At 38.6% G+C, this 23,909-nt stretch overlaps 1 protein-coding gene across 2 annotated transcripts in view; it reads right to left on the bottom strand.

Moving 5' to 3' along the window:
- LOC311077845 (uncharacterized protein) overlaps positions 1–23,909 on the bottom strand; it is a 372,280-nt gene that overhangs the window by 80,629 nt on the left and 267,742 nt on the right. Inside the window, exons 1-5 of one of the 2 annotated variants that reach the window (XM_084106488.1) lie at positions 15,617–15,755; positions 9,086–9,409; positions 8,651–8,995; positions 8,258–8,344; positions 2,302–2,361 (exon numbers count right to left, since the gene is read on the bottom strand). In XM_084106488.1, coding sequence (XP_083962614.1) covers positions 2,302–2,361; positions 8,258–8,344; positions 8,651–8,995; positions 9,086–9,409; positions 15,617–15,677 — 877 coding nt within the window. In that variant the 5' untranslated portion in view covers positions 15,678–15,755. Of the gene's footprint in view, positions 1–2,301; positions 2,362–8,257; positions 8,345–8,650; positions 8,996–9,085; positions 9,410–15,616; positions 15,756–23,909 lie in introns of those variants that run through there. The other variant, XM_084106487.1, reaches the window with a different exon arrangement.

Raw genomic sequence — 23,909 nt, 5'->3', positions numbered from 1 at the left:
ATTAGGCTACTAGGCTATTTGTTTTGCCTTACTCTTTATTCATTTAGGCTATTTATTCAGTTATTCATCATCTTCCGTCCTTCGCACTACACTACACTAGCGCACGCATTCTCAGACCTGTCACTCATTATCGTAGGGGAGGTGTTTGGAATCATCCCCGCGTTACAATCATCAGCCAATCAAGGTGGTCACTTCAGTCAAGCTCGTGCATGAGTAATGACATCATCCATAGCAACGAAGACTCACTCTTAGTTTAGGAGTTGTCATTTTTCTTCACTAAGAGTAGGTCTGAAAGTCGTTGTGAATAACTTTTAAGAGAAAACTCCTAGCTAAAATCTTTTAGTGCGATTTAGGAGTACTCCTAGTGGTAAGATAAAATGCTTTGTGAATAGATATGCTTCCTTACATAAACCTCATGGTGAAGAATTCTGATTTTAGCATTTGAGGTTTTAATTTAGATTCCAATATAAACTGAGAAAGTTTAGCAGCTGTTATGATGATTATATCAAGAGATTCCTGCCAGTCCTGTTCTCTAAATGAGTCAGATCACAGAGACTCTAACCTATTGTCTTTAATGGCTCTTGGAGCCAAAGTCCCAGCTCCAGACGTTGAATCGTTAGGCTGATTAGATTAGCACATAAGCGTTTGAATGGTTATGCTGATTGGATTGAGACTGGTAACATGCTGGAGTGTGGGGCGGGTTCCTTAACCTGTATACTCATTTACATGCTTTGTCTGAATTTGTCTCCACCTTCAAAAGTCCCTCCTCCTAAAATGCCTATAAGACACCATGTAAAGTTATGTACTTTAGATTGTCGGATGCAGCCACGTACAGCGAAGTTCTCAATAAAGAATAACTTCTGTTTGAACGCGATCCCAACGTCTCCTGGTCTGCTTTGAAGAAGGAAAAAGTTCCCTACAACACCCAGACTTGAATAACTGAAGTTTTATATGTTAAACTTGTTGCCGAGCATTACGAGTGTACGGCTTATTTTGTGTTTCTCTCTTTTTTTGTATATTTGTTTTGTTCACTTTTACATGTATGTTTTTTGATAGTTTTGTGAGTGGATGAGCAGTATTTTATGTCTGTTTGGTGTTTTTCATGGATCTACAGTGAATGCGCTCCATGGATGAGCTCAACATATCGTCTTCATGTGACGCTTTCTGGGAGAATCGAGTGAAAGAACCGGAGTGTTATATGAACACACTACTCTCACTGTTTATGCTAAACATGTCCTAGAATATGCATAAGTACGCTAATTGGGACACACCATAAAAGTCCATGAAATGAAACTAAAACAACAACTCAATGTAGAATCTCAATCATACTGTACAATATGACCATCATATTTTAACTTTGATCATCATATTACATAAAAAGTTAATATTTTTGCTGTCAAGTTTCAATTCCTTTATTATTTCCAGCATCACGTTTTGGACTGTTACTTCACTGCAGTTCATTAGTTTGAAGCAATGCTTTGAGTTACTCTTCTGTGAGAGTCAAAGAAGCTTTTGTTCCCTCAGTTTGTTCTGGTTCAGTGATACTGATAGACCTTAGTGTTACTGACATTATGAGGGTCTTCTAACACTGTTTTCTCACCTGAATACTTGACAGTGTATCTGACTGAGGTCTTGACTTGATTTCTGCGAGTAAGCTGACATCTCCACTCTCTGTTGTCATCTTCATTCAGGAGTGTTGTAGTCAGATTGATGATGATACAGTGATATAGATCTGATGATGATAATATCTGATATCTGGAGTCTGTCTTCAGATCAACACCAGCCTGATTCACCCACAACAGCTCAAATCTCTCAGAACGAACCCAATAATCACAGGGAGATCCAGTATATAAATACAACTGACAGGAGAGAGTCACAGAGCGGCCTGGACTGATCTCAGTCTGTGAGGATGAAGATGATGATGATGATGATGATGGAGACACTGAAACTGAACACAAGACACAAATCACAGACTCTTCAATCATCATCTGAGTTTAAAGGGAGAATTTTAAATTTACCACATAATCATAAACTTACCATGAAGAACATGCAGATAAACATCAGCATCAGGTCTTTGTTTCTGTCCATTCACATATTGTCTGCAGATGTATAATCCATAATCTTCTTCTGTGACGTTCTTGATGTTCAGAGAGCAGTCAGACTCCAGACTCAGTCTCTCATGTCTCTCTGTGTCTTTCTTCTTTATCCCTAATTTAATCAGTTCAACTACTACTGAATGTCTGATGCTGTTATAGTAGAACCATGTAGTTGATTTGCAGTCAGAAAGAGCATTATTACAGGGCAGACGCACATTTTCACCAGAACTGATGAACACATGATCATCATCCACTCCACTGATACCTGAAACACAGTATATCTCAGTGATCATTATGTCAAATGTTAATAAATGAAAACGTATAAAACGGTTAGTTCCAATCCTTGATTCTGACTGGTCAATAGCTGTGCTTTATTCACGATAAAACACGGCTATGACCGCTTCACACAACGGTTCTATTTATTACTGCGCCCTTAGCAACACCCTTAGCAACCACACGTATCAACATAAACATAGAAGTAATACATTTTTTTTTTTTACTTTAATATTGTGTGGTGTATATATTTAATATTACCATGGTGCAGAGATTGTCCGATGCTGGTCTCAAATCGAGGGAAATTATGTCTGTGAGTGGACATAAGTGTGAAAGTTCACTACAGAGCTACTGGAGGCCAAACTTAAAACAAAGAAAGCACTGGAGCGACAGCATTCTCTCTGCAACAGAAAACACTGCTGACAGTGCCGAGCCCCAACTAAAGAGAGCCGCGGTAAATATCACCACAGTGGAGCCGACTGAAATGAGACAAATATTTAATGCGTGCACAATAAACGGAGATGTTCAAATAAATTTAAATAAACAACAATAAAAAAAGTATCTCCTGTTAGGCAGCATTTTAGCAACTAAATTAATAACATTAATAAAATAGATTAAAGACCTAACTGTTATCTATCAAAATATGTGCCCTTGTGTTTTTATTTAGGCTATGTAAATATTTAGAGAATATAATGGAACAAACAAAAAAATAAACGTTTTCTCATGCTGAGTGATAAGCTATGCCTATGTAACAGGATTAGGTGATTGACAGCAGCGTTAGCCTATCAGCAAGTAGTATATGTTCATCAGTGTCTGAATTAACTCACTTGTTTTTATCCACTCTGTCTGTCTATATTAGTGAACTAATGTAGGGAATAGTGAATGAGGGTATAGGGTGTGTGTTTGAACACAGCCTCTGAGTGTCGACTTTGAGCGCTGTTAATTCACAGTATATTACTGTAGACTACTTTCTAGAAAAAGACAAATATCTCCCAGAATGCATTTGTTTCTACGTTATATTGCTGTTTTAATAGCATGTTACTGTCAACATGTGGCCATTTGTTACAGTGCACACTGTAAAAATTTGCTGTAAAAAAACTGCCACATTTTGACAGTAACAAAATCTGGGCTAAAATCGTGCAGTGTGAACTCAGCATTAGATTAAATCAACTGAAGATAAAGACATTAAGTCTCTGAGGATCTCAGCAGAGGAGGATTAAACAGCTTTACCCACACTTAAAGCAAACAACACACTCTCCAGAATAAACTATTAGTCTTTGTACTGTTCTTAGTGTAGTTTAATTTTAGAGCCACTAGGTGGTGCTAGTCCATGTATGTTTTTGATGTTGTCAGAGAGAGTAACCTCTGACCTTAATTGCAGCCATCTTGTTTTACTCAGTTGATGCTGTCCAGGGGGGCAGGGTTTTCTATTATTTTGAAGGTACCCCCGGGCGCCGCCATTGGCTAACAGACCATCACCTGCTGTTAGCATCCCATTGACTCCCATTCATTTTGGCGTCACTTTGACAGCGAATAACTTTACATCTGAGGCGTTTAAAGACTCCATTTGTCCATTATTTATTTCTAAAGAAACACGAAAATGTATAAAAGGCTCCATTACCTTGTAGCTTACGTTATGGCCCCGTAGAAGCAATTTTTGTAAAAAATAGGCTAACGATTGCGTCATAGCCACGCGACTCTCTGTCGCACAGTAGAAAGATTACCGTATGGACAGGAGGAGAAGCGCGCGGGCAATCGGGGGGACGTGGAGGCAAAATGACAAAGTAATGAATCAGAATACCTACTAAAAGTTTCTCCTGCTCCTAGCTCATGGACAGCTCCTACTCACACTCTCCGTCTCTGCAAGTCTCGGAAGGGAATGATTCAGATTGATCTTGGCACAGCTACTAGAAGACAGACGGTTTGCTCACGTCACATCTACGTCGTCAAGCTCAGTTTGAGTCTGCGCAGTACGCTCGACCCCCAGGAAGTAAGAGTTTCTAATTGGCTTCACTTTGTCTCCGTTGAATCCAATGGGGTCGCTGTGTCCATTTCTTTTACTGTCTATGGCTGTCACACGGTTAAAGCAGCTCAATCTCTTCATCATCTTTGCAATCATTTATAGAAGCTTTGTCTGTAAGTATTAATGTGTTTGCTAGAAGCTTGTTTTTCATCTTTTGTCTGGATTTAGTTCCAGTAATTTTAGGATAAAATTGATATTAAGAGAGACTTTTCAGTACGATGTTTCATGCATCTGGATTATTATTTGTGTATATTATGTCCAGTTATACCTTAATAAATCCATGCTTCAGTTCAACTTTCTTGTGGAAGGAGTTTTCTGTCTGCCTAGTTGAAGAAGGGGAACTCTTTTACGAGGGCAGAATAGTCTTTATCAGAGAGCTGTTCAAATCACTGACACACTCTTAATATGAAGATAGTGTGATGCTGATGATGCGTGATGATAATCATGGGGAGCCCGAGTGCATTTGACCGGCATAAAACTAGACTACTTTATCTGAATGAAATACATACACTTCTCTCGCATTTGCTTGTGTGCCAGCGATTAACCCGCCTTAGGTTGCCGACCCCTGGTCTATTGTATTATGGCCTATACTGCTTTCAAATTCTCATTTCATTTATATTATTTGCGATTAACCGACACTGAACATGCAGGTAGCATTTAAACAGGAGCGGAGGGAGTTACCATGGGAACGGGGCGGAAACTCAACTGACAAGCTGCAAAAACTCTGCCTCACTGTTGTTTTCACGGCTTTCAGGCAAGTTTATTCCCTAAAGTTACACAAATAATACACACAACTGTTCCTGACACTTCTGCATGATCTGGCCCACATGCAGTGTGGAATGGCGGACCGCTCCTGTTTGCCAGATCTGGGCCACAAGCAGGCCATAGCAATGCCACATGTCAGCCAAGAGCAAAGAAATAAACCAGAACTGGACCTTATCTGAGCCACAAAACCAGGGTATATTAAATATGGAGTCACCTCAGCCTTAACCCTCTGGGGACCACAAACGCGCCCGCGCGTTTTGCTCGTTTTTTTTTTTTAGCAATGAAAATAAACACTAAATGCTCTGTTAATTTTGATCTTTCATTTTCGTGTAATACATCAATCGATCCTGTTCAGTTTCTATTTTTTTTCTGTATACTCACAATAAAAATAAAGTGTTTTGCTTTTTGACAAATAAAGAAAAATTAACATGATGCGATTTCTGCCTTCTCTCTGTCAGTAAACTCCCATTTGAAACGCGTTCGAAAATGATCTATAACTCCGCGAAAATTCAGTCAAACAGGCAAACAGACCCACGGGCATAAAGCTTGAGATCGCATCTTTTAAATGAAGTCATTTATATAAAAAACAAATATTCTCAGCTTCTGTAATCTGTATAAAAAGAGAGCGACTCCTGTCGAGCTCATTACGAGCTAATTCACAGTAATGTGACCACTCCCCGGAGAGCGCGTGCTATTCAAACGCAAATTCTGAGAACTATTTCAGAGCTGTGAAACGCCCACATCAGCTGTAAACAAAGCGCGTCGCGACTCCTCGCGAGTGAGACATTATAGCCTACCTTATGGAGAAAAGATTCCTCAGAACAGTGCTGATGAGGAGCAATATCTCCTGAAATGAGGAGCAGATTCCGCTGAGGAGTGAGGTAGGCTGTTTTCTTTTCTCACGTGTGGAATAACGTTATGGAATAACGTTAGTGTAGGCCTATGTAAACCGCAAAAAGATGAATCGCATTTCTATAATATGACTCGCCTTTCTGTGAGATGAATGAAGGGGACATATTTGTAAAGACTGTTTAGCCTAAATATGAATCGCGCGTCTGTGTGTGAAAGAATAAACTGCTTTGCTATAGCCTACTGAGATGAGTAAAAATCGACTGGAATATGTTGAAATAAAATGTATTTGTATAAGCAACGTATTAAACTGCAAAAAAAATACTATTTTTGTCAAAAATAAATTCATACACTAAGATGTTAGATGTTCCAATGTTGGCTATATTCAAACTAATGAATACATATGATAAAATGTAGGCCTATAATCTTTTTTTTTTTTTTTTTTTTTTTTTTTACAAAGAAAGAGTACACTTGAAATATTGTTGAAATTGTAATTATTGTTGTAATTGTAACCTTTTTAATAAAATAGCAAAACATATTTACAAGAGAGATGTAAGCGAAATCTTAAATGGTCAATATAAGTCTTCTTCTAAATACATCTTTTGTCCTTGCATTGTGGCTCAGTCAGTTTCACACCTGAGTGAATGGCTCATTATGCAGAGTGGGTGGGACATTCATAATCTAAGGTGTAAACTACTCCTCCCCCTCGCATATTGGCTTTCCAAGCAAAACCTGTTTTACACCATTTAAATCAATGTATTTTTTTTTTGTGAACGATAAAGCAAGACTATTTTTACATCATTTTGAAGCTAGAACTCAAAGGGACAACATCCATTAGTCAAAAGTCTTGTGGACACATATTTAATATGTGTTTTGTGGTCTTAATTTAGCAACTTTCATTTTAATTTTTTCCAATAACCACGCATAAACATTATTCTCTTAAAAATACAAACATCTACATACACGTTGCTCGCATATTATGGTAGCCCTGTTTGTGCTATATAGAGTGAATTTACACCTTTGCCATTAACATGTTTATAAATAACTGAAAAAAGCACAAATGTCAAGGCATGTCAGAACATCTCAAGGACCCCAAAAACAGCTTGGTCCCCAGAGGGTTAATAAGCCTGTTATCAAGCAGAATCACTGAAGGAAAGAAGAGAACAGAAAAAGAGACGAGCAGAAACACAAGAACTACAACTGACTTCAGACACAGCCTTAGATGAAATCCACTGAAGAGTAAAGAAGACATTAAATCTGTGAAGATCTCAGCAGAGGAGGATTAAACAACTCCACACACAGCATTACCAGCTTCACTTATTACTATTTTGCAAACAGGAGCGGATCTGGCAAACAGGAGCGGTCCATACGTTCACAATGTTGCTATCTGGGTTATAGCCTAACGGCTAAGATGCTAGTCATCTGGGAGATGACGTGATAGTTTGTCCCAAAGCTTGTCAACTCTTCTGCTAAACACTCAAAAGTATCTATTTTTTCCTCAGAAAAAGAGTACATACTTTTAGGGCGTAGTATAAGAAGCTGAATTGAGCATTAGAGTAAAAATAGCTGAAGTCGGCCATTTTCTCTTCAGTTTCATCTGAGCTGTTGAGGTGAATGGCAGGACAAACTTTCTCCGGTCAGACAGAAACAAAATGTTGGCAGAGATAACTATTTTTCTTTAAGGTCAAAAATATAGTTTTTTAAAAAGGTTATTAAATCAGTTTATTTCATATTGGGGTCATAAGACACCCAGACTTGATGAATAACTGAAGTTTTATATGTTAAACTTGTTGCCGAGCATTACGAGTGTACGGCTTATTTTGTGTTTCTCTCTTTTTTTGTATATTTGTTTTGTTCACTTTTACATGTATGTTTTTTGATAGTTTTGTGAGTGGATGAGCAGTATTTTATGTCTGTTTGGTGTTTTTCATGGATCTACAGTGAATGCGCTCCATGGATGAGCTCAACATATCGTCTTCATGTGACGCTTTCTGGGAGAATCGAGTGAAAGAACCGGAGTGTTATATGAACACACTACTCTCACTGTTTATACTAAACATGTCCTAGAATATGCATAAGTACGCTAGTTGGGACACACCATAAAAGTCCATGAAATGAAACTAAAACAGCAACTCAGTGTGACAATCATACTGTAGAATATGACAGTCATATTTTGATGAGTTAAAACTGAAGATAACTCTAGCATTATGCACTGGAAAGCACTGATGTGAGAAAGACAGTGATGATGTACCTTTAGAGACGTGTGTGTTTATAGTTGAGGGATCCTGAGAGTGTGTGATGTGGACTGGATTCACTGCTGTCGTTGAATCAGCTTGAGCTGTGAAGATGAATGTTAGTTCAGATCATTAATACTGTACAATATGACCATCATATTTTAACTTTGATCATCATATTACATAAAAAGTTAATATTTTTGCTGTCAAGTTTCAATTCCTTTATTATTTCCAGCATCACGTTTTGGACTGTTACTTCACTGCAGTTCATTAGTTTGAAGCAATGCTTTGAGTTACTCTTCTGTGAGAGTCAAAGAAGCTTTTGTTCCCTCAGTTTGTTCTGGTTCAGTGATACTGATAGACCTTAGTGTTACTGACATTATGAGGCTCTTCTAACACTGTTTTCTCACCTGAATACTTGACAGTGTATCTGACTGAGGTCTCGAGTTGATTTCTGCGAGTAAGCTGACATCTCCACTCTCTGTTGTCATCTTCATTCAGGAGTGTTGTAGTCAGAGTGATGATACAGTGATATCGATCTGATGATGATAATATCTGATATCTGGAGTCTGTCTTCAGATCAACACCAGCCTGATTCACCCACAACAGCCCAAGACCCTCAGAACGAATCAAATAATCACAGGGATATCCAGCATATAAATACAACTGACAGGAGAGAGTCACAGAGCGGCCTGGACTGATCTCAGTCTGTGAGGATGAAGATGATGATGACGATGATGATGGAGACACTGAAACTGAACACAAGACACAAATCACAGACTCTTCAATCATCATCTGAGTTTAAAGGGAGAATTTTTAAATTTACCACATAATCATAAACTTACCATGAAGAACATGCAGAGAAACATCAGCATCAGGTCTTTGTTTCTGTCCATTCACATATTGTTGGCAGATGTATAATCCATAATCTTCTTCTGTGACGTTCTTGATGTTCAGAGAGCAGTCAGACTCCAGACTCAGACTCTCATGTTTCTCTGTGTCTTTCTTCTTTATCCCTAATTTAATCAGTTCAACTGCTGCTGAATGTCTGAATCTGTTATAGTAGGTCCATACAGTTTTAGATTTGCAGTCAGAAAGAGCATTATTACAGGGCAGACGCACATTTTCACCAGAACTGATGAACACATTATCATCCACTCCACTGATACCTGAAACACAGTATATCTCAGTGATCATTATGATATATGTTAATAAATTAAAACAGTTAGTTCCAATCCTTGATTCTGATTGGTCAATAGCTGTGCTTTATTCACGATAAAACACGGCTATGACCGCTTCACCCGACGGTTCTATTTATCACTGCGCCCTTAAAGAGACACCAGGCAAGTCTGAGTGTTTTTTCTCTACGAAGCTCCCCCTAGTGTCTGGTAGTAAATGCTTTCAAACACTCTGTCGTAAAAACGAACTGTTGTCCCTCCCCCCTCGCCACGAGCAACCCAGCTGAGCAGAGGAACCGGCTATTTCAGAACCGAGGCAAGTAAAGCAAGATTTTCTTTCCAACTGATGGCGATTTTTTTTTTATTGTGTTGTCATGCATACTAGTATTTTTACCGGGAACGAACTATATGAACGAGGCGAACTACTGCTTTCGTGTTTGTTTGTTTTTGGGAGAGTGGACATGAGCATAAAAAAAGTACCGTTTACCTTTGCTTGTCTAAGAAAACATCAGAACGTTTTTTCTAGCTCGATCATGATATGTGCAACATGTTTATTGCCTATTATCAGACGCGTTGACTTAGTGACAAAATAAAAGTGTAAGTTACACAAATAAAACCGACAGAGGAACGGCCAAACAACTACAGAAATCAAACGTGTTTGCTAATGACAATGCTAACATCAAAATTATAGTATCTAGCGTACTAGTAAGCCCGTAACAGACAGCGATCATAATAAAAAACCTTTACAGACAATAGATAACATCCTGAGGTCACAATTACTTGAAATTTAAATATTAAACACAGTTTATTCCAAAGATACTTACAAGTGCAAAAGCAGCCAGGTCAGCATCCGTTTTGCTGGCTTCTGTTTCTCTCAGTTCTCACCATACTGAAAAAGCCGGTCTGATATTTACTCGAGTCTGACTTCTTGCTCGGTCAAACCTCCCGTTTCCTCTTTCGTTGGTCCTCCGAAAAAGATTTCCTAGCTTTCTGCTTCTTTTTTACAGGCTCAGCCATAACTCAGTCTATCGTTGCCCTTTGCTTATAGTAGACATTCTCTGCTTATAGCCCGCCGGTGCTTGAATGGGGGCGTGTACGTGTGCAGTGCCGTCAAGCAATTCGTTACATCGCGAGACCTGATATCACATGATACTTCCTGACGGCGAGGCCGCCGACCCAAAGTTGCAAGTGAGTTTTTTCCGCTCTCGGGCACCAGGGGGGTGCGAAACCACCACCATTCAACCCAAAATAAGTAATATAACCATTCCACTGACTCTGAAGCTGTTCAGTTAAGGTTAAAAAGTTACCTGGTGTCCCTTTAAGAAACACCCTTAGCAACCACACGTATCAACATAAACATAGAAGTAATACATTTTTTTTTACTTTAATATTGTGTGGTAACTGTTTTATAAAAGCAATAAGACAGGAGAGGCTGTGCTGTATCGTGAATAAGTAATGGCTGAAGGGCGTTGTTAGGCACGACGCGAAGCTTTCTACTTTCACGATACAACACTTGCCTTGAGTACCTTATTGCTTTTATAAAACGGTTACCACACAATATTAAAGTAAAAAAAAAAATTTATTAGTGCAACTTTCATGAAGTTAAATCAATAAAAGCATTCCTTCCGCAAAAAAAATAGTCTACTTGTTAAAATTAATTGTACTATTTGTAAAGCAGCAGCACCTCCAAGCTTTACACAAATCACTGCCTTCGCAGCACCATGGTGCAGAGATTGTCCGATGCTGGTCTCGAGTCGAGGGAAATTATGTCTGTGAGTGGACATAAGTGTGAAAGTTCACTACAGAGCTACTGGAGGCCAAACTTAAAACAAAGAAAGCACTGGAGCGACAGCATTCTCTCTGCAACAGAAAACACTGCTGACAGTGCTGAGCCCCAACTAAAGAGAGCCGCGGTAAATATCACCACAGTGGAGCCGACTGAAATGAGACAAATATTTAATGCGTGCACAATAAACGGAGATGTTCAAATAAATTTAAATAAACAACAATAAAAAAAGTATCTCTTGTTAGGCAGCATTTTAGCAACTAAATTAATAACATTAATAAAATAGATTAAAGACCTAACTGTTATCTATCAAAATATGTGCCCTTGTGTTTTTATTTAGGCTATGTAAATATTTAGTTTAGTGCAGAGAGAAAATAACGGAACAAACAAAAAAATAAACGTTTTCTCATGCTGAGTGATAAGCTATGCCTATGTAACAGGATTAGGTGATTGACAGCAGCGTTAGCCTATCAGCAAGTAGTATATGTTCATCAGTGTCTGAATTAACTCACTTGTTTTTATCCATTCTGTCTATATTAGTGAACTAATGTAGGGAATAGTGAGTGAGGGTATAGGGTGTGTGTTTGAACACAGCCTCTGAGTGTCGACTTTGAGCGCTGTTAATTCTCAGTATATTACTGTAGACTACTTTCTAGAAAAAGACAAATATCTCCCAGAATGCATTTGTTTCTACGTTATATTGCTGTTTTAATGGAAAACAACATGTTACTGTTAAAATGAGGCCATTTGTTACAGTGCACACTGTAAATATTTGCTGAAAAAAACTGCCACATTTTGACAGTAACAAAATTGGGGCTAAAATCGTGCAGTGTGAACTCAGCATTAGATTAAATCAACTGAAGATAAAGTACATTAAGTCTCTGAGGATCTCAGCAGAGGAGGATTAAACAGCATTACCCACACTTAAAGCAAACAACACACTCTCCAGAATAAACTATTAGTCTTTGTACTGTTCTTAGTGTAGTTTAATTTTAGAGCCACTAGGTGGTGCTAGTCCATGTATGTTTTTGATGTTGTCAGAGAGAGTAACCTCTGACCTTAATTGCAGCCATCTTGTTTTACTCAGTTGATGCTGTCACACGGTTAAAGCAGCTCAATCTCTTCATCATCTTTACAATCATTTATAGAAGCTTTGTCTGTAAGTATTAATGTGTTTGCTAGAAGCTTGTTTTTCATCTTTTGTCTGGATTTAGTACCAGTAATTTTAGGATAAAATTGATATTAAGAGAGACTTTTCAGTACGATGTTTCATGCATCTGGATTATTATTTGTGTATATTATGTCCAGTTATACCTTAATAAATCCATGCTTCAGTTCAACTTTCTTGTGGAAGGAGTTTTCTGTCTGCCTAGTTGAAGAAGGGGAACTCTTTTACGAGGGCAGAATAGTCTTTATCAGAGAGCTGTTCAAATCACTGACACACTCTTAATATGAAGATAATTCTTCATCATCAGATGTTTGAGTGACACTATGTCCAGTATCAGGAATAATACAGTATGATCTGTGTGTATCGTAACTGTGTGCATGATCTGTGTGTATCTGTGTGTGTGTAACGTGAATGAGTGCAAGAATAAACTGAGCATGTTCAAATGAACTCTTTCCAGACTAATTCCACTAAATGTTGTAAGGAGGATTTCCTGCAAGACTGCCGAATGACTAAAGAAACATTGTCAGCAAGATGGTAGAAAACTGTACATTTCTTGTCTATTCCACCCACTGCCACTGTAACGCAAAGTTGAGATGTTGACCAGAAAGAAAAAAACAGTAGGTGTCGGAGAGATGAGAGATGGCATATTTTCCTAGCCTGGTTCTACCAGACTCTCGTACATTTCATTTGTACAGAGAGTCTGGCCTCTCTCCATTGAGAAACGTTTACTTCCTTGTAGGCGGGTTCTCTGTTAAAGTTCAAAACTATTGGATCTGCCCAGAGTCACTCAGGATCTGCCATAGCCAATCGCCAACGTGTGGTCGTGACGTATGTCATGCGCCGAAACCGGCCGGAAACAACAAGTCCGAATGATCAGAGGATTATGTTTAGAATAAGATGTCTGTCAACGAGAGCTGCAGGTTTTGTTCATCGAATTTAAGAGTTCAAGGAACAATTGTAAATTCTAAATGTATATTTGACACTAAGGACAGTGATGTATTCAGTCAACTGTCGAAGCTGGGTCTAATCATTAACAATACGCCACTGCGGTCGTTTCGGATCTGCCACAAATGCTGTACAGTGATCACCAGGCTACTGCGCGATATGGAAACAACTTTTCTGCCTCCTTCACTTGGTCCTCCATTAGTGCAACAAGAGGGGAGACGACAACAACTATCGGCTTTGCATCCCTATCGTTCGCCTTAGCTAACTCATTCACCACTAGAACTGCCATGGCAGTCATTTTGACCGTTTTGAATTTTATATCTGCAATAACTTTGTTGAAAAAATAAATACAATCCTGCTGGTACCTGACTTTTCCTAAAAGTGTCTGTATTTTCATTTAAAATGTTTTTTTTGAATTTTGCGGTATTATTATACCAATATACGCAACAATAAAATGTGGTAAAAAATACACTAAACATATTCAACAACAAATCATTTAAATGTAATGATATTCAGAACAGAACAAGAATGAAAAAATAACTAAAGCCAAAATGAAATGCTTTATAAGCGAAAGTGAAAGTAAGCGGCGTTAGGCTCACGTAACTCTCTAATTAGAATCAAAATGTTTCAACATTTGCGATGTGTTTGGATGCTAAACTATTCTTTATTATAGGCTTTGAACTTCACTCACGTTCCAATATCGACGGAAAAAATCATCCTCTTTACACGCGTAAAATGGTACGAATTGTAGCCTACTAGTACTGAGAAACAGAGCAGTGGAATTTTTATGTTAGCTTGACTATTTTATTATATTTTATTATGGCTATAATGAACAGGCTGCAATGCTGGAATATGGTGTGTGTGTGTGTGTGTGGGCGCGATCAAACAGTGGAAACATGAAAACATAGGCTACTATTTTGTTCAGGGCATCTACGAATATTATTTATTTATAAATTATAATTAAACTTGTTTAAATGTACAGTTTGGTGTTGTTTTGTTTTTTAAAGACATCCTAGTACAATAAATGCATTAATCTCTCAATTGGGGATTCTGGCACTTCTAGTGCTAGCGGAGTGAGCTGGAAATCAAACTTTTCCCGAACCCGGTGGGGAGGAGGGTCACAACATCATGGCCACCAACAAAACTTAGCAAACATTGTTCTTGCTCCGGCTTTAACTTCTGTATATTCGGCAGTTTTGCAACAACGGACCGAATAGCTTTTCTCACATCTTTCTCTGCTGCCATTACTGAACTCAAACTGACGCACTACATCAACGTCATCGTTCTCAGCCACTCCCTCTGTTCGCTGATTGGTCCTACAAAAAATTGGTTTCTGGAAACCTAAGAATATACAGCAGTCCCAGACGTAGTACTGAAGGAAAATGAAATTGAGCGGAAGTACGTAGGAGGGCGCAGCCAGGCTAATATTTTCCCCCATGTTTAATAAAATTACTCAAACGTCACACTCGTCCGCATACATGGGGATCGAGTGAGAAAAAGTATCCAAACATCCAACTCTGGTCACAAATATAAAAGGAAATAAAAGAAAGAGTACAAAGGTCGGTAGAGCGGTTATCTCTTCTCCTCACCTGTCAAATCTATTACTGACACTCTACACACAGTTCTCATTTTACCTCAGATTAACATAAAAGCACAAAGTGACCGTTACCACTTATGACCACTTATACCAACGATGGAAATAAACACAGTTATAATAGCTTAATATGTGGGAGAGCGTTGCTATAGAGAGTGACAATATTGTATTGCAATAGATTATATTGCACTATTATACTATATATCAAGTCAATACCAAATCAAAACTAGTTAGCACATTATTTGTAATTGAAATTAATGCAACATGGTTATAGTAATACTTAAAATGGTTACAAAATAGATGAGATGATAATAACTTATACCATTAATTGTACCCAGCATATATGTAAAATGTGACGAGAGAGAGAGAGAGATACAAAGAAAAGAGGAAGTAAAGAGAGAGAGAGCTCCAATAAAGAGACCCAGAGAATAAAAGAGACAGAGCAACAGTTACAATCTTCTTTTATCCTTTCCCTGACCATGTGACTAAAACCCAAATGTGAGACGCTCAAACTGACCAATCAGATAATTACAACTTCCCCCACGGTATTAAATGTGTGACAATTCATCGACCCCTGAAGTACACACATCTTGGGCTACAGTGATCACTATCAGCCCCTCTGTGCCTTTAGGAACTACAGATGGTCATAGAGGAGGTGGAAAACAGTAAAGCAAACGTCTTTAGAGAAAATACAGATTTCTTTACCTGTGAGAAGTGAAGAGAGAATGATCAGTCCCAGCAGACACAGATCACACTTATCAGCCATTTTGTGTTTCTGTCAGTCTTTCTCTTCAGTATATATATATATTACAGCTCGTCCTTTACACATCATCAGCTCCTTCTCTGGTTGGTAACTTCCTCTGTCCTCATCAAATGAGTGTTGAAATTCTGCTAGAGTTGCTGTTTAGTGACACGATGCCACAGTGAAGTGTTGCTTTAACAAGCCATGGTTCATTTGCTCTGCCTTTAGGATTTCAAGTGTCCTGGCACAGGTGAGGGTGTGAGTGGGAAACCCACTGCTGCAACTTGGCCCTGGTTTGTCCTCATGGATGAGGTGTTGGGACAGAGGCATTGCACCAACCCCCCTGTCCTCATTGCCTCAATCCCTGAGGACACACCAGGGCCGAGTTCAGCAGTGTGTGCCCAGGGTGAGGAGGAGCCAGCACCAGCACCAGCACGAAGGCAGAGGCGAGGAGAGCACAGGAGAGTAGGGAGAGGATGGACAGGCTGTTTTCTCTTCTTGAGAGAATGATTGAAAAATATATATTTCTTCTACATATTCTTGTTTAACTTTTTTCACTTTTATTTTTTAAAGGGGTGGTTGATTGTGATTTCACTTTTTTCATTTTAAATAGTGTGTAATGTTGCTGTTGGTGCATGAACAGTATCTGCAAAGTTGCTGCGCTGAAAGTTCAACGTAAGCAGAGATATCGACTTTTAAAAATCAGGAAGTTTAATGCCTACAAAAACGACTCGAATGGGACTACAACGAAATACTTCCCGGGTTTTATACGTAACTAACCCATGCAAAAAAGGGGGCATGGCCATATTTCTGCGGCTTTGTCGAAGAGGAGGAGTTATAGTGGAGAGCTGTAGCCATGCTGTCGAAAGTGTGTTATTTTCACCCAGCTGCCAGGTCTTCTGTGTTCGGGCTTCATACGGACGCTGTAGTTCGTCAACAATGGCTAAAATTTATGTTTGATTATGTTCCTGAAAATTTCAATCGTAATTTAGCTCTCTGTGCTGCGCATTTTACGGAAGACAGCTTCCAGAATCTCCACGAATTCAATGCCGGATTCAACAAGAAACTGTTACTAAAACATGAAGCAGTTCCAAGTTTACAACCAGAGGCAGCAGTTGTTGGGCCACAACCTGTAAGTAAGACTTAATAATTTTAAATGTATTTGCATGTATAATTTCAGACGTAATGTTTTAGTTTTATCAAGGACGTAAACAAATGCCAGCGCTGGCTTTAGTAGCCACTTACACACGTACAAACGCGTACAAACATTTTGAACCTGAATTTGTAATTATGTACTAATTTTGTAAATGTATTTTCCATGTATAGCCTACTTTATGACGTAATTTTTCGATTTGATCAAGAACGTAAACCAATGCCAAAGCTGTTTGTTTATAGCCAGTTAGTTCAATGCTATTTTGTGTGTATAAGACAAACGTGTATAAAGTTAAAAAAATTATATGTAATCGCAACAGCAAACTTCAGCTGCTGAAGTTAAAACAATAACTTTAAAAAACAGTATTACTCAGTCATTTATTCAGTTATATTAAATGTTTATTCAGGTGAAAACCGTATCTCAAAAGCTAACAAGCAGCAGTAGTATTTTCAAGTAACAGCGTATCGAAATTCTTATATAATAATAGTAGAATAGAATAGAATAGAATAATAATAATAAAAAATGTACCATTCAGAAACGTTTTGTAAGAGCCGTGTTTGCGGAGGTTGCTTGACTCTCTTCATTGCCGCTTTCTGGGTCTGATTCTGGCTCAAACTGATACGGCAGTATTGACACCATTATTTACATTTGACCGGAGCACATGCAACTTTCGCCCGTAAAGGTAATGGGCGTGAAGTTTCCGGACAACGTGCACTACGCAGTTTAGCCAATTACAAGACACCGGCCCAACTAACCAATCTGAGCCCATTGCCTGTTTCTGAGGGAGTGGTTTCATAGAATCAGGAAGTCAACCGGTCGTTCAAATGACAGAGGAGAAAGCGGCTTACAATAAAGGTGAAATTTATGAAAAATAAGACTTAAAAAAACAAACAAAAAAAATATATTTTTTATATTCCACCCCATAAACACAATCATGCAAAGAAAAAAAGCAGTAAACCACCCCTTTAAAAGGAAACAAAAAATCTGTACATTATTTTTATGCAACTTTAAATGTGTAAATAAAAGAGAATGAATTGTTCTGGACATTGTTTATTTTTTGACAGTCATAATTTCTACTTGAAACAAACTCTTGTATACCTTTTTTTTTTCAAATAAAATTGGTAAATGAAAATCATTTGTTCCACAGGCTACATTAAAGTACTTTTTCCAACTATTAACAACATATGTTAAACATATCAAAATCAACAAACATTTACAGTATATAAAATAAGAAAAAAATGATGTAGACTTGTATTGAGCTGAGCAGGGAGACCCTGGAGCTGCTGCACTGGGATGGGCTGCCCCTGGTAAGGCCTCCTGCTGGTGGGACATCATCTGGGATGCTCTCCAGAGTGTTTGAGTGCATATTTCCACTATCCACTAAGTTGTCTACCAACAGGTTTGCAGGGCTGACTCAATCGACGGCTGCCACGTCACTGAGGTTTTTTTTTTTTTTTCAGAAAGAGTAATTTCTGAAAAAAGTACTTTTAATAACAAGTTTTTAGTATCAATAGTAAAACTAGAGGTATGTATTCTGCAGGGGAAAAAACTCCTTGTCAGGGTTTTTATGATAGTTTTGCATTTATATTATGCTACTACTGCATTTTACTTCTCAATATTTTCAAGGTTGTTACATTATATACTTCTGTGTAGTTTAATGTAAAATCATATGTGAGGGAAAAAAGGTATTTCAGTAGGTTACTTCACATTTGTACGTGAATATTTAATGAAATATGCAGTTCCGAAAATTAAAGTAACAAAATGTAGGTCTATTGTCACAGTATTAACAAATTGTTGCTAACTACAGCGTCCCATATCAAAGGGAGCATCTGAAGCGCTCGGACCGGTCTAGCCTACGGAGGATTGTTCTTGTCGCCTGGCAACTGTGACAGCTGCCGATGACGAGCGAGAGAAATACTGGACTCTTTTTTTATATTCAGTTGGGTTTTATATTCAAACAGGGCTAAACCGAAAATACATGATCCGGCAGCGGCGGGGCTGAAACATCCTCAACATGTCCTCCAGTATAATATAAAACAAAAATGACAATAGCCAATTCTGGCTCCATAGCTGTTTACTCAATTAGGCTATATCAAATGAATTATCAGGATGGCAGCTGTCCTCTCGCACCGTTGAGGAGCGGTGATCAGAAACACCTGGTTGCGCAATTAGGAAATCCTATGAAGGCTACATGGTGCGTCCTTCGAAGGATGCAGCCTTCACATTGGGACACAGCTTTTGTTTTCCGTTTGAGACTTCAAAGAAGGTAATCGTTGTTGCTACTTTCACTCCACATTCTGTATTTATTGTTGCCCCATAGTAGTGATGGTGAAATGAAGCTTTGTGAAGCACTGGGGCTTTCCCCCTTGAATGTGTAGTAAAATGGTTCATTACTTGAAGCTTTTCAACACATTGCACACTAACGACATCTTGTGGTCAAAAGGTGGAGACGTCTCTGTCAGCTGAGAGAGCCAGTGGGGGCAGCCCTGACCTCTCTAAAGACTGACGTCACCCCTCCTACAGCCCTGGAGTATGAGGCAGTCCAGGATGCTTTAGATGTTCTTGCCCCTTTCCGCCAGGATACAGTAGAGCTTTCGGGAGAGAAAAGGGTGTCTGCCTCCAAAGAAATACCTCTGATGAAGATGCTTAATCACGCTGTAACGAGCAAGCTAGAAGGCCTCAATTCAAATTTAACATCAGCTGGGTGACAGCCTTGTGCGGAGGGTCAGGGAACATGCAGCACATTTAGAATCAATAAGTGTGATGACCATACCCACGTTATTGGATCCCAGATTCAAAACACTGGGATTCTTAAGTCAAGGGAAACTGCAAGAAGCGGTATCAAGATTAAAATCTGAATGTGCTTCTGTAATCAGAAGTTCTGGTCTCCATTCTGCTTCCACCAACACACCCCCAGCTCAGCTGCCAGCCTCTTCAGAAGCAGCTCAATCTTCAACAGCAAGTAGTGTATGCCTTTGTTGTGTGAATGTTCACATTAGTGATTAGCACTGTGAAACATTGTTAATGGATTTCTTTTTTACTTTGTACCTTTATTATTAGGTGACCTTTGGCCTCTGCTGGATAGCACGGTTGATCACAGTAGAAGGAGCTCAAGTGCAACAGCAGATGCTACTGTAGAAGTGGAGCGATATTTATCAGAAGTGAATCTCGCAAGATCTGAGGATCCACTAGTATATTGGGCTCAACATAAGCATCGGTATCCTCATTTATATCAGCTGGCACTGGCGTTTTTATGTTCTCCTGCATCCTCTGTTCCATGTGAAAGGATCTTTTCCAAGGCTGGAGAGGTTTTGTCCAAGAAGAGGAATCGTCTAAACCCCAACACACTTTAAACAATTCTGTTCCTCAATAAAAATCATTTGTAATCCTTTCTTCACCGACGCCAACCTGCAGTGTTGCTGTTTGCTCCTCTATATCCCCAGTCACATTTTATACCCAGGCAATGGACAAATGTCTGCTCAGGTCATTGGTTCAGTATTGATTTATGTGTCTGCTGTTTCTCTGCACAGTCGCTAGGTGTCACTAGTGAGCAATGCTGAATGAAGCTTCGAGTAATGACCCTTTGAGTGAAGCAATGGGCTGCGAGGTCTCAGTGGTTCAGGAAGCCTCATTTTACCATCACTAGGGAAGTGTCTCTTTATAGTGTGAGCCGGTGATGATGTGCAGGAGCGGTGAATCAGACTTCCGGGGAGAGGGAACGAGTGAGTGGAGCGTGCGGATCTGGTGACTCCGTGACACACTTATTACTGACCAGATTTACTTTATTTCTGGACTCATAGAAACACTGAGCAGTGTTCATTTAACACTGGTAAATTTGCTGTGTAGAGTTTTATTGCACCTGCGTATAATGACAATAAAGACTATTCTATTCTATTCTATTCTATTCTATTCTATCCTACTTTATTCTGCTCTATTCTATTCTTTATGGATGTATGAAACATTCACAATAAGATGAATATTATTCATTTAGAAACATGAATTTACATGAATAACCATGAATATGAATAATATATACAAATAATAATGCAAATATCCTCTTATTTTAATGTTCATAAACAGTTAATAGTTTAACATTACAGCATGTTTTAATATTTTCCCCTGTCTAATCAAACCCAAACATACATGTATGACTGATGTTTTAAACCTCATGTTATTAAGTTACAATGTAATCACTTATATTATTTTACCATATTTGGAAGATTTTTTTTAACATCAACATAGCATAGCCTAACCCCATCGCTGCTAGCTTACCTCTTCTCTGTTCTGCATCATAACAAGCTCTGTTTTTAGAATAGGTTAAACCAGATTTGAGGAAGTGAAACATGGTGTCGAAATGTTCAGCATTTCCTTGTAGCTCAGAGTGAGGTAATGGACTCTCTTGTCTAGTGTTTAGTGCTGTTATCATCCTAGGTCCCCCCTATTTTTTTTTTCTTTCTTTTTCTTTTTATTTTTTTAACTTGAATATTAGTAATATTTTGTTTGTTTTTTCCTTAAAATAGCACTTACTGCCAAACGTATTTCTGTTTTCTGTAATATTCTGTTTTCTGTAATATTGACCAAGATAGAAATCACTCTTAGTAAAAATGGTACTAAAGCTGTCACTGGGCCAGAACCTTTTCAAAAGGTACCTATGTACACAGGTACTAATACATACCTTTAAGGTGCCAATCAAGCGGCAACCTTCCGGTCTCTCTTGTGAAGCCGATACAGAAGTAACTTAAACTGCAATTCATCGACTGGCCACTAGAGACAGGCTGCAAAAAAGAGTAAATTCGATATTGAGGAAGTGTCTAGAGACTGTGAAACATGGGGTGTTTCTCAAAACCAAGAATGCAAAGAACGGACTTGTGTTCTTGGGGAGAACGCTCTTGCTAGTTGTTCTTGGAAGAATGAACTCACAAGGTGACGAGCACACAGAACGCTGCTGACAGTTTGAGACGATGTTTTCTTGCTGGTATTGCGCAATAATACCCGCGCACAGACACCGTCTGCAGTAGCCTACCCAAACTTAACGAGAATTATTGATGATAACAGCCAGGCTTTAATGCCCAAGCCTACCCTCAGCTCAAGGGATTACTCTACAACTGTACACTACAATGTAATGTATATTCATAACAATAAAGCAACGCTTATGGAGATTCTCACTTCCGAAAACGTTTGAGCACATTTTCGATTCGCCATAAATTGTCGTAAAAATGCCAATATTTGAAATCTACACAGTTGATTTCTCGCATCAAAATGTTCTCAGAAATTGAATTTAGTGATGAAATAGCGTTTGAAATTGTAGAAAAACGAATTGCTGTATTGACCTGCCTCTCTTTCCTCAAATACCGAAATGAATGCTGGGATATTTCTGCCGTCAAGTTCACACAAGTTACCAACCGATGCATCCTCGGTAAAATGGGCGTCAAGAACACTTCCGGGATTTTTAACCGTTCTTGCCAAAATGCAAACTTGTGTATTGGGACAGTACTTTGGCAGTCCACAAGAACACAAGTACAGACAAGAACGCATATTGAGAAACGGCCATGGTGTCCAAATGTTCAGTTTCCTTGTAGCCCAGAGTGTGGTAATGGCCTCTATTGTCTAGTGTTTAGTGCTGTTATCATTAAGAACGTCCTAGGTCAGTCTTTTTTTGTCTTTATTTTTTTTTTTTTTTTGAATATAAGTAACATTTTTTTTCTTCAAATAGCTTTGTAGTTACTGCTAAACATACAGGTTTTAAAATAGAGGAGGCACACACAATTTTACCAGTCGGATGTTTTAACTACTTTAAAATGGCTTTTTTGGTCACTTATATCTGAATATGTATATAAAACGACACAGACATCAAGACAATATAAATATAAGTTCACTCAGCTAGTCCTATCACTTGAAGCAGAAAATCCATCCTTCTGTCCTTTTAAATGTCCGTGTTAAAAGAGCACTTTCAGTGGTTTAGTGAAACCTAAGGCCTTCTTCTCAGTCACCAGAACAGAGATCGAAATTCCTATAACTGGGATGAAATCCCGACTCCAGAAGCTCATACCATCTTAAAGCTGTAGATGACCAGATCGTTTCAACATCATTGGTGTGCATAAGGTACAAGGTCAGTGTAATGGTCATCATAATGAACCCTTCGCTCGACGTTTGGACTTAGTTGGTAACGTCTGACTAGTTTATTGTCTGTGTGAATCGAAACATTCAGACTTTCACATCAGAACTATGAGGGTAAATTTCAGCTTCTAAATATGAATATTTTGTTCTCAAATTCAAATCTACAAGCTCTCGAATTTTGCTACTTTTACCTTCATACAAGTATTCATTTAAAACGTGAATTCTAACTTTGAAACTTTCCAGCTAACGAGCAAGTTTAGTTACGTCTGTTTTTACAGGAATGGAAGAGACAAAAACTTTTCTTTTAACTAAAAAGAAAGAAATAACTGACATGTAATTTTGTGACATATACACATATACACACTGCAAAGTCAAATTTTAGGATATTTTATGACTATATAATGTGAGCAGACACTGATGTAATTCTCAGACGGACGCCTCTCTGTAGAAGAAACAGCTGATATACAAGCTGAAGCAAGAGGATCATTTCAGCATGAGCTTCTGCATGAAGATGAAGGTTTTCAGACAGAAATCCAGCAGATAAACAGACTCCAGTCATGGAAGAGGCTTGAGAGACACTAGATTGAGTCTGGCCTGTATGAAAACACATCAGGGCTTCAGTCTCTAACTTTACTGTAGCTGTGATGATATAGATGAGATTCTGTGCTCTGACCAGATGATGATTCACAATAAATCTCATTCATATTCACAGGACATTCAACAAATATCTGCTCGTTCACACACAAATATATAATTCCTCCAAACACCAGAGAGATGAAAACTTCCCGTCTGCTCCTGATATGATGAGCTCATGATCTGTATCATTAATGTTTATTTGTGAAGGTCTTGTTCTTGTTCACAGAGGCGTAAAGTTCATCTACGGTTGATCTTCTCTTCCTCTGACGGCAGCATAAGTCACTGTATCATCATGATCCTGAAAGAACAGATTCTGGACATGTTGATCGTCTCATACGTCCCTTTATGAT

This window comes from Abramis brama (assembly GCF_963993115.1).
Source record: "Abramis brama genome assembly, chromosome: 1".
Classification (NCBI taxonomy): domain Eukaryota; kingdom Metazoa; phylum Chordata; class Actinopteri; order Cypriniformes; family Leuciscidae; genus Abramis; species Abramis brama.
Note: the sequence above shows the minus strand (reverse complement) of the source record. Positions and strands in the feature narration are given on the sequence as shown.